We start from the raw sequence: 11,878 nt of genomic DNA on the forward strand, positions 1-11,878 counted from the left end.
TGGAGTGGGGTAAAGGGCTCAGAATGTTTTTGTGTAATAGGATCAGCTGTTTATTCTAATTTCGTACATGTCTCCTAATGTATCTTGGTGATATCCTTTAATGGTGCTGTGAATTTGAATTTCCTAACATTTTCTCTAACTTAGAAATGCTTTTGAGTTGGCTGAAGTAGTTCCTTGATATGGAGATAGATGGTATTTTCAAATCAAAATGCTCCAAGAATAAAGATTTACTGGGTTTTCCTGGTAGGGATGGACGATCTTTTTGGGCCTGTTTCCTAGTTGGGGAGGATCGCATCTATTGTAGGTCCTATTTTCTTCTATTAGAAAAATAAGACGACTTTTATTAGTTGCAAGCCAAATCTGATTCCGACCATTACCCCTCGTTTGGAGAGTTGTCCATGTCACTTGCATGCCGGAAGTACTGATGTTACAATGATGGAACAAGAATTAAAGAGAAGGGGCAAGTGTAGGAGTATCAGTGGCCTGTGTTCCCCACCTCAATTTAAGGGCATTCGTGCGGAAATGGGTTTATCCAAATCCGAGTTAACCCAGATGATTTTTACAAGACAGAGAACCCTAATTCTCCTCCCTATTCAGAAAGTCTGATGGACCCTCTGAGATCATCATAGACATCCTGATTTGGCTTCCCGATGAGCTTCTGTTGCGCTTCCAGACCATTGCGCTCTCTGAATGACGGGAAAGACTTAATCACACTGCATTTGCAACACTTCTCTAAAACCAACTCCAATCGCAGTCCTGGAGCCGACTCAAACTTTTCTACATAGATTTATATTCCTTCGAGCTCTTTGATGTTGGCAACACCCAGTTTAAACCCCGGTCCGTTGCAGGCTCTTGCAGTGGGCTTGTTCTCCATGTATTCAAGTATGATAGAATTGTTCTATGGAATCTTTCTACAAGGAAACCGAGCAAACTGCCTAGTCTGCCACTGGAGTATTTCAGATCATATAGCGTTAATCATGTGCAAGAACGATATGGTTCGGCTGTGATTCTAAGCATGATGACTATAAGATTGTTAGGGTGGTCCAGGATAGCGTTCTTATAGGTGGTGCGTCATTATCCTCCGGAGACACATTTATAGTCTTAAATCAAATTCCTGAAAGAAGGTTTGATTTTCCATTTATGTTATCTTGTGGTAAAAGGTGATGTGCTTTATGATACTCTGCATACTGTTGCGTACATGTTAACTCCTCTCAAGCGATTGTGGCGTTGATCTTGCGAAGTAAGGGTACTATGAGGTGTCGAAGCCATAACTTTCTGGTGTCTTGATTTATCATTGATGGAGATATTGGGAGGTTGTCTTGCCGCCGTTGCCCCCTGGAGGTTGTCTTCTTAACCCTTTTGCTTAGTTGAAATCTGGACATGGATGTTTTGTGAAAATTTGTATCATCCTATCACTTAATTGTTTAAATTTCAGAGCTAATCTCTGTTCTGAGTAAGCTGGTTTTCCTTTCACGGTTACCATATCAAAACATAATCCTCTATTTTTGTTTGCTATAAATATTTTCATACTCAAATGGCGTAATTCTCTGAAACTTTCTTATGCTCATTTTCTGTCACCCATTATGATTATAAGTGCTGTGTTGTCATATGTCTGACTCTGCTGAGTATCAATTTGATTCAAGCTAGTGCCTTGAAGAAATTCAGGTTGAACATGCCGAGGAAAATGAGGTGGATTAGTAAAGTTGCTCCCTTCCTGAGCGCTGAAAACTGCGCCTCTTAATTGCTTTTGTTCTTGAAAAACTCATTAGTTTAAACATCATTGTAAATTAGTCCTCTTTCAACATATCTAAGTGGGGGTCATCTTTCTGGTGACGTAGGCTTAACCTGTCACGCGTGCGCTACGTTGTTGCCACGTGCTAACATTTTTCTGGGACAGCTATACCATGGCCTCTGCTGGCCGGTGGCAGGCCCATTTACAATAATGTAAAACTGGGCCGCATATTTGAGCTTAGTGCAGCCAGTTTCCAGTATGCTTTTTAATGATCGACTTATTGTTCTTCCTTCTGGACTACATACGGCCGAAAGGAAAAAGCTTAAACTTTGAGAGGATTTAAGGTGTCAGTTTCATTATAGGAATCAAATTGGAATTACTTTCTTTGGAGAGGGTCGATTCTTCCACTTCCATTACCTTTTTCTTACATTTCATATGCCTTCCACTTCATTTTTTAAGAATCAAATTTCCAGACTTTACCTTGTCTGCTGATTTCTTGGAGATTGGACATTCCCTCTTCCTTTTCTCCATACCAAACAGGTAATTTGACTCCTTTTTTCTTCAGTTAAGCATCAACATGAGATCCGTGCCCAAGCCCAAAGTAATGAATAACGTAAAAGAAGAGCAAGAAGGCCAAACTATTAAATGCAGCTTTCACTACTGCCGTGTCCACTACTCCCCTACTCGATTATCCTATCCACTTAACCAACATTTTTCTAATACACCACTCGTCCCAAGAGTATCAATAACAACCTTACACCATCATCTCCACCAAGAACACGCACTCACTCACAATTCAACATCTATCCGTCCTACTTTTTCTTGAGGTGATAATCATCTTTCTCTTTTTATTTTCACTTTTAAATTGAGCCCGTTACTTTGGAACTTGAAACAAGAGAGTCGAGCACATTTTTACTATCAAGTAAAACTAAAGTACAATTCTGATCTTTCTTCAGGCAAGAATTTAAGCTCTTATATATTTTCAGAATGCAGAGGGCATAGGTTGCATAGAGCGACTCACAGAAATGCCTACTCTACCATTTGAAATCATCGAGGACATCCTCCGCCGCCTCCCCGTGAAAACCCTCAAGCGGTTTCGGGCCGTTACGAAAACTTGGTGTTTTCTCATAGACAGTGAGAATTTCATCAAACTACACTTGCGCCAATCTTTGGTCTCGAATTCCCACCGCAGTCTTATTCTCGGAGGGCTCGGCCTGTACACGATCGATTTGGATTCCCTGGACAAGACCCACGTAATCAAACCGCCGTTTTACTACAAGAGTGTTGACGGAATCTCGAATTCTTGCAATGGTATAGTTCTTGTGATGAGCGAGCCTGCTGTTCTTTGGAACCCCTTTTCCAGGGTCTACAAGGTTTTGCCGGAATGTTCTGTTGAATATCCTGTTGAGTTGGATTCTTACTCTAAAAGCACTTATGGGTTTGGCTATGATTCAACTAATGATGATTATAAGGTTGTTAGGGTTGTGGAATTTAGGAACGAAACAACGCATGTCTGGACGCATTCAGAGACTACGATCTATAGTCTTAAATCGAATTGCTGGAGAAGAATCGAGGGTTTTCCTTATCCGTTGCCGTTCTTGAGGGGATACTGGCGAGTGCACGTTAACGGAGCGCTTCTTACGCCGGTGGAGGAACTTCATGTACACGAAGCGAGAATCATGGCTTTTAGTGTTGAGAGAGAGAACCATTACGAGGTGACGATGCCTCCAGGGATTCGAACCAGAGGTGTTGATCTGGACGTGATTGGAGGATGCCTGTCTCTGGTTTGTGCTCAAAGGTCTCGGGTTGTTATTTGGGTAATGAAAGAGTATGGAGTGAAGGAATCATGGACTAAGTTGCTCTCGATTTGTCCTTCTGCTATCGAGCGCGATTATTTTGTGAAGCCACTGGCGTATTCCAGGGAAGGTGATAAGATTCTGCTTAATTGCGATGATAAGAGGCTCGTTTGGTATGATTTATCAAATAAAACCGTTGAGAATGTGTCAGTGGATGGTATGCCATTCATATTTTATGCTGAAGCTTGTGTTGAGAGTCTTATTTCGTTTGGTTGCCCGGATGCAGACAAGAAACGTGGACAAGAGAAAAAGAAGGAAAACAAGATCAGGAATAGAAGGTGAAGTAGTAGTACTATGATTATTTTTCTGCCTGATTTTTTAGCTACTTATCTGTCTTGTCTGGTGTTATATGGAGTAAGTGAACTATGATATCTATTTATGGTTCAAGTTACTTGCAGCCTCTAGATCAGTGGCTTTTCATATGGTTTCACAATTACTATCTGTTATCAAGTTTTGCACGTAGCACTTGAATCTTTCATAGGAAAAGAGTCTTGGTTACTTCTTTTTTAGGCTCGAATAATGCTAAAGTATCTAACAGGTTTTGCTATCATATCCGGCAGATTACCCTGCGAATGTGACTGATCTGAGAATAGTTCATACACTGAACTTAAGCTTTTTGGGCCTAAAGCCCAAATGTTTTTTGGTAATCTGATCAGACTCTTCTCTCCTCTCCTTTTACCAGGGATGATTTCTTGTCCGAGGGATTCAAGTTAGTGCTCTGATAATAAGATGAGAAGCAAAAGGAAGAAACACAAATGGATGAGGCGAAGAGGTACGTCCAACCAATTCTTCTTACGGAAGTTAACTTGATAGCATCAATGCTAGATCCAGAAGTTCACTTATGAACTTGAATCTTGTGTTTCGAATTCATATTCTAAGGAATAAAGTAGTCATGATTGGCTTTTTTGTGAATAAAAAGCTTATGAGTTGCCAGTCTCCCTTTAGTCACATCACACAGATGCTAATTTTTCTTTACCTTCTTGATGGGACCTTTTATTTCCATGTAAACAAGTTTTAATGGACAGATTACCACCTGGAACAAAGTAGTTTATCTCTTATGGAGAGGAAAATGGAAGTCCAAAGCTAATTTCCAGTATCCCTGTCAAAGAGTCTCCCATTGAAAAATGTTCTGCAGCTCACTTATTAATTCTAAATTTCAGTGTTCTGAAGAATAAATATAATCAGAAATTTAGTATTAGTACTTAGTCATCATGATTCTGCATTCACTTCCATTGCTTTTGTACAAGGCAGCACACTAATGTTGCATAGTTTGCATTTAATTTCATGGTCTTGATACTTGTTGATGTAGTGTAATGCAATATAAATTTCGAAGTATTTAAATTGATCCGAAAAGGAAAATTTGTTGTTCTTTTTCAAAGTTATTCTTCTTTTGATTTTACTTTGTTAACGTAGCCAAACTGGATCCTTCTTTTGTTTCGACTTGTTTTTTATGCATTAACTATTTACGACTCAATTATGGCATCATTAGTCCAATTGTGGTTCACTGGAAGTACAAACAAATTATGCTCAACCTGGTTTTGATTTTCCAGTTGACTGAATGGTCTGACCTCAAAATATTGCTTTGATCCACATGAAGATTGTTGCCTGGTTTTTTCTGCAATTGTTGTATGCTTGGAGTTTAATCTTCAATAGTTCTTTATCTGAGCTGACTGCTGCTATGTTGCACTTGCTATCTCAGTTTTAAGATTTGGCCTCATTTTTATTGATTTGGATCTTGACTGCAGAACAGCAATGGAATCAGATGATGAAGAATAACTGGAAAAAGCTCACTCGATTCTTCTGTCAAAATCAATGTTCCCGGTGCCAAAATTAGCAACTGAGAAAGAGCTACGGGTCCTATTCACAAGCATTGCTAAACTACGTGTGGAAGATCAACTTAGCAGCCGATCAAGATGGGGAACAAATTTTGGTTGGAAGGAACCCTTTCTTGATGTTGCGATCTGCTTAACTAGTAATGGTATTGACTGCAGCTCTGGTTGTGTACTTCTTCTCTATAGCTAGAATGACTGCCACAACAGCAATTGGAGAGAAGGAAACGGTGGCTCTATCCCTCTGACTCTCCTCCTTTAGCAATCATCAAAGTTTTTGGTAACAACTTTACAAATTGAACGACTCTGCCTGAAATTCACAGTGGATATATCTTTTTTGGCTTGCGAAATGATGTATAATACAACCAGAAATCTCCTGACTATTGGTTAATATACTGTCTTAAAGACTTTAACTGACATAATTTCTGCAAGTACTCTTCCATTCACTTTTCCCCAAACCCCGGCTCCTTCTTTTTCTTTTTTGCTGCATATATATATATGGTCTTTGTTTTTCCAGAAACAGATTTGATTTTTGTGGTGATACAAATTCCGGATACGGATATTTCTGCAAGACGTTTGGCCTCTATGTTTTTATTGGGATGTATCAGGCGAGTTTGAGGCGGGTTTGTCAAAAAATTTTATTCTGACTTGTGAAAGTTTCACAAACTTTAAATAAAGGTAGGTCCGTTAATGGATAAATAATAGGGCAAAAGATAATTTTCGTCCCACAGCTATAGGCCATTTTCGTTTTAGTCCCGTAAGTTTCTAGGGTTTCAATTTGGTCTTGTAAAACTGAAAAATTCGCAATTTCAGTCCAAATTTGGCCGGAAAATTTTGTGGGTCGCCGGAAAAAGTCACATGCGATGCATGTGACTTTTAAAATTGGGGGCTCGATTCTGATTGGCTCGAGAAGCTGACGTGGTGCATATGTGGCACATACGTGGAAATTTAAAAAAAAAAACGATCTCAAAAGAATGGCAAAGGCGGAGGACGGCATTTGTCGGATCTTTGCACAGAGGTGACCAAAATTGATGGGACTGGTCTCAAAAGATTCGCCAGAACGAGAGGCGTTCAACGATGGTCTTCCGAGTCGGTGGTTCGTTCAGACGAAAGAGAAAACGCTGGCGGAAGGTGCAGTCACGGCGGACGACGACTGAGATCTTCAAAATGATGGATCTTTGCACCTAGTTGATGAAAATGGATGAGACTAGTCACATTAGAACCGCAGTGAGGAGACGAATCCAATGGTACCAATCCGCGATCATGGGTTGTCCTATCGCCGGCGAATCGACGGGAATTGTCCGCGGTGGTCAATTTCAAAGCCCAGTCGTTGTCGTGGTCGGATCGCAAAATTGGTTGAGGGGTTTTGTTCTCCTTATTATGGGTAATCGAATGGTATATGTGGTGGCTAGAAATTCCAAGTAACGGTGGCGGAATTGAAGAGAGAAGGTGGCGGCGAATGGTGGGGATTTCAAGACTTTGACTTCCCGTCGATTTTTTTTTTTTTAATTTCCACGTATGCGCCACGTCAACTTCTCTAGCCAATTAGGATCGAGCCCCCAATTTTAAAAGTCACATGCATCGCATGTGACTTTTTCCGGCGACCCACAAAATTTTCCGGCCAAATTTGGACTGAAATTGCGAATTTTTCAGTTTTACGGGACCAAATTGAAACCCTAGAAACTTACGAGACTAAAACGAAAATGGCCTATAGCTGTGGGACGAAAATTGTCTTTTGCCCTAAATAATATTGAGGCTCAACACATAATAATAAATCAAAATTCAGACCCAAACCCAGATATGGAGTTGGGAGATGGACATATAACAGTTTTTCGATTCCAATGATATGAGAAAATTTTGTTATGTAATGAAAATGTGTCGATGTGAGTGGGGTATTAAAGTGTGATAGAATTTACATATAGGGGGTGTGAAGTAGGGTAGTTTGTATGAGAATTGTGCTAAATCTCTAATGTTTATATAAACAGGTGGATTGTTGAGCCTGCGCATGATACTTTATTTTTCTTAAATAGTCATAACTTAAGCTTGAAAACAAGTAGAGATTATTCTTAAATACTCATAACTGCTTCTAAATAGAGAAATTTCCATTATTAAATTACAAGTTCATACTTTAAACCCTTTAGCCCCCAAAATACCAAAAAAGAAAAGGTCAAAAGTGCACACACAACTCCCTCACCCCCTTCTCGCTCCAACCCAACAAAAACCATTTCTCACTCCTCTCCTCTTTCTTCTTCTTCCATTCATGAATCTCGGCTCCTACCACAACAATATCATTCATGAATGGCGTCTTCTCCTCCTCCTCCACCGCCACCGGTTGCCCTTCACAATGATACGGTTCACCGCCGTCGCCACCTTCACACCTCTACCATTACTCGCCTCAGTTCAGTCCTCCATTTTTGTCCTTTGCTTATTCATTAAACACCTCTCTTTTTCCATTACGCCCCAACCCATTTCCCAACCTGACCCGCCTGTAACTGACCTCTCTTCTCATCTGTTTTCGCTTCTCTGCCAACCCAATTGGCAGAAGCACCCTTCTTTCGGAAAGTTGATCCCCAGAATATCCCCTTCTATTTTCTCCTCTTTCCTCTCCCACCATCCCCATCTCAATCCTCATATTGCCCTTAATTTTTTCGATTTACTCACCCGCGCCCCCACTTTCAAACCCAATGTCCAAGCCTATGCTTCCCTTTTGCGCTTTTTGATAAAGAATAAGTCTTATGGCAATGCCGACAAAACCGGATTTTACTGATTAAGTGTTGTGAGACGGCAGAGGATGCCAGCTCCGTTTTGAGCTTTTTGCGTGAGATGAATCATTGTGATGATGGTGATTTTGGGTTTAAACTTGGTCTTAGGTGTTACAACATGCTTTTGATGTTGCTGGCACGATTTCTGATGATCAATGACATGAAATGTGTTTATAGGGATATGTTGGATGATAAGGTCTCACCAAATATCTGAACATTTAATACAATGATTAATGCCTATTGTAAATTGGGTAACGTGAGTGATGCTGAGTATTATTTAAACATGATTTTTCAGGCTGGTTTGAAGCCCAACACACATACTTACACGTCATTCATTTTGGGACATTGTAGGAGAAATGATTTAGGTAGAGCAAGTAAAATTTTCATGACTATGCCACACAAAGGTTGTCAAAGGAATGAGTTTCATATAATAATTTGATACATAGGGTTGTGCGAAGCTGGGAGAGTGGATGAGGCAAAGAAGCTGTTTTTGCAGATGGCAAATAATAATTGTTTCCCAATGTTCGGACCTACACAATTCTAATTGATGTGTTGTGTGGTTTAAATAGGAGGTTGGTGGCTTTGGGCTTGTTTGAAGAAATGAAGGATAAATGATGCGAGCCCAATGTCCATACCTACACTGTACTTATTGATGGTGCATGTAAAGATGGTATGCTTGACGAAGCAAGGAAAATACTTGGGACAATGCGAGATAACAGGTTGGTCCCTAACGTATGACTTATAATGCTCTGATCGATGGCTTTTGTAAGAAGGGAATGGTTGACACTGCTTTTGAGATATTTGACATGATGGAGTCAAAAAATTGTAGGCCAAATGTGCGTACTTATAATGAGTTAATTTCTGGATTCTGTGAGGGGAAAAATGTCCACAAGGCGCTTCTCAGTCAGATGCTAGAGGAAAAGATTTCTCCAGATCTTGTGACTTTTAACAATTAGTATGTGGACAATGCAAGGAGGGTGAAATAGATAGTGCTCTTCGCCTACTTAGGTTATGGAAGAGAAGAATGTAGTTCCTTATCGGTCAACCTTTGGTACTCTCATCAATGCCTTATGTGAAAAGGGGTGTGTGGATAAGGCATATGGCATATTTGACTCTCTAAAAGAGAAGGGGATCAAGCCGAATGAAGTTATGTACACTGCTCTTATTGATGAATAGTGCAACTTGGAGAAAGTTGACTGTTCCCTTGCTTTGTTTGAAAGAATGGTTACAGAGAGCTGCCTTCCAAACTCGTATACTTACAATGTGCTGATTAATGGATTATGCAAAGTGAAAAAACTAGCTGAAGCTTTAGAATATCTGGCAAGGATGTTGGAGGCTGGCATGAAACCCACAATTGTTACTTACTCAATTATCATTGATCAAATTTTGAAGGAGTTTGACTTTGACAGTGCTTATAAAGTTCTAACCATATGATTGCTCTGGGATATAAACCTGATGTCTGCACGTATACTTCATTCCTTCTTGCTTATTGGAACCAAGGAATGTTGAAAGAAGCAGAGGATGTGATGGCTAGAATGGAAGGAGAAAGGGTCCAAACGGATTTGATGGCTTACACAGTGCTCATTGATGGATATGGACGTGCAGGATTTATAAATCTTTCCTTTGATACCTTGAAATCTATGGTTGATGCTGGATATGAACCATCTCATTATATCTATTCAGTTTTAATCAAACATCTCTCACATGAAAAACTAATCAATGGAAATAGTGGTAGAACGGGGCTTGATCCAGGGCCAAATGGTGGCTCCATTAATATTGCTGGTGTGGAAAATAATGGACCATAATACAGCTCTTAGGCTCTTTGAGAAAATGAAGCAACATGGTTGTGCACCAAACATAAACACTTATAATGCACTCATTTCTGGTATCTGCAGAGAAGAGCTGTTTTTTAATATTCATATATTTATCTTTTTAAATATAATAAGGACACAATTGACAATTCTATACTATAATAATTTCATCAAAGTCGAAAGAAAACAAAAACCATATACTTATACAGGGTTTAGTGCAATTTACTTTTGTTATATTATAAATGAGTAAATTACTTTCTATGAAAAAATAATAGTAATTTATCCCTCTATATTTTTTAAAATAAAGTGATTTACTCCCTATCTGGGAGGTAAATTGCTTAATTTTAAAAAACACAAGGAGATAAATTGCTGCATTTTAAAAAATACAGGAGTAAATTGCACATTTGCAATATCACAAAGGACTAAATTGTATTTTTTCCTATTTATATATATATATGTATAATCTATACAAATATTTCAATGTATATAAAAGTCATTATGTGGAATTCAATGTGCACAGTGGGCCAGATCAATCCAAGACTGGCATAGGTCAGCACATAAAAGCTCGGCTTGGGATTGGCCCATTATTGTTTATGATCGGTCTTAGGCCTTTAAGGGGTCCCAATTGGGTCTGTCTTTAAATTCAAGCCCAGACTATGGATCAGCCCGGTTGAGGCCCAAACCAAGCTCAAACAAGCCTGCATCAAATCCGGATGTGCTTGTTTAATTTTTTTTTTTTTGATATTGAGATTTTTTTATAAACAATTATTTAAATTTATAATGGCTTTTGTAATAAATAAATAATAAATTAAATCACACAAAAGATTATATACAAAAAAATAATAGTTAAGAATATATAATGAACTTAAACAAAAAAAAGCCCGATCGAAAGATTAGGTGGTCTGTGGGCACTGGGCTGGGCTGGTCCTAAGTATTGACTCTTGGAATTGGCTCAAGACCAGCCCGATCCCAAGCGAGCTTGGACCAAATCAATCTATTGTTTTGTTGGTTCAACCAAGTTCTAATTAGATTAGTCCAATCCGATCTACTGTAAATCTTGATGCGAAAGCAATACATGAATAATCGATCATTTTTTCAACTAGGAAATATCAAGCTAGATTGCATTGATGCATAATAGCGTGCATGATATTTCTTTTCAATCGCACGATATTATTTTCGTGTTAAGTGCAAAAACAAAAAAACAAAAATCATTTTGATTCAGTAGAAAGAGAGCAAATTATTCTTGTTCTACCAAAAAATTACTGAAGTGGAAGGTATTTTCAGTCGAGCTCAAATACAAAACAATCAAGGATCAACTTGGTACGCATATATACATGACCTTAAAAAAAAAGGAAAGCGATGGACCAAAACGCTACCATAACACAAACATTGCATTTATTAGATTGTGATAAATACTATGGTATATTTTATTAAATTCTCACACTGTTATTTTGATTTAGAATAAATCATGTATACCTGTACTCATAAATGTACATAACATAATAAAAAAATTATAATAATGTAATCGAGTGAAATAGGTCCGAATTTACCCCAAATATTTGTTGTATTCAGTTAGTCAAATCGAAATTTATTTTTTGTGATTTAAGAATTGAAATTAAAAAAAAGTCAAAATTAAATGTACACAATTAATAAATTACCTTTTCTATTCTTTTCAAAATCACAACATCTTCATTAATTTTAATGCTGATTTACTAGATTCATACAATAGCCACATAATCTTTTAATAGCTGCTACCATTCAATGAATAATACAGTTGTTCATTTGTTTGTTTCTACTTTATTGAAAAAATATACAGCTAAGTAATCAAATATTTCAATTCATTTAATTAAAATGGCCCTTCCCCTAATTAATTTTGAATTATCATCCT

General features: G+C 38.3%; 2 protein-coding genes across 4 annotated transcripts; both read left to right on the forward strand.

The window, feature by feature from the left end:
* On the forward strand, positions 2,347-5,848 carry LOC105175410 (F-box protein CPR30). Of its 3 annotated transcripts, none has more exons than XM_020698406.1 (4): positions 2,347-2,559; positions 2,719-3,866; positions 4,271-4,360; positions 5,334-5,848. In XM_020698406.1, the coding sequence occupies exons 2-3, from the start codon at positions 2,758-2,760 to the stop codon at positions 4,308-4,310; spliced, it is 1,149 nt and encodes a 382-aa protein (XP_020554065.1). In that variant the 5' UTR covers positions 2,347-2,559; positions 2,719-2,757; the 3' UTR covers positions 4,311-4,360; positions 5,334-5,848. The 3 variants fall into 3 exon arrangements, with proteins under 3 accessions (XP_020554065.1, XP_020554064.1, XP_020554066.1); XM_020698405.1 differs by having other exon boundaries at positions 2,348-2,559; positions 2,689-3,866; XM_020698407.1 differs by lacking the exon at positions 2,347-2,559 and having other exon boundaries at positions 2,566-3,866; positions 5,339-5,848.
* LOC105175411 (pentatricopeptide repeat-containing protein At5g65560) lies at positions 8,241-9,613 on the forward strand. Its single transcript, XM_011097846.1, has 5 exons — positions 8,241-8,375; positions 8,475-8,553; positions 8,847-8,898; positions 9,009-9,117; positions 9,356-9,613. The coding sequence occupies exons 1-5, from the start codon at positions 8,241-8,243 to the stop codon at positions 9,611-9,613; spliced, it is 633 nt and encodes a 210-aa protein (XP_011096148.1).

This window comes from Sesamum indicum, linkage group LG12, assembly GCF_000512975.1.
Source record: "Sesamum indicum cultivar Zhongzhi No. 13 linkage group LG12, S_indicum_v1.0, whole genome shotgun sequence".
NCBI classification, from domain to species: domain Eukaryota; kingdom Viridiplantae; phylum Streptophyta; class Magnoliopsida; order Lamiales; family Pedaliaceae; genus Sesamum; species Sesamum indicum.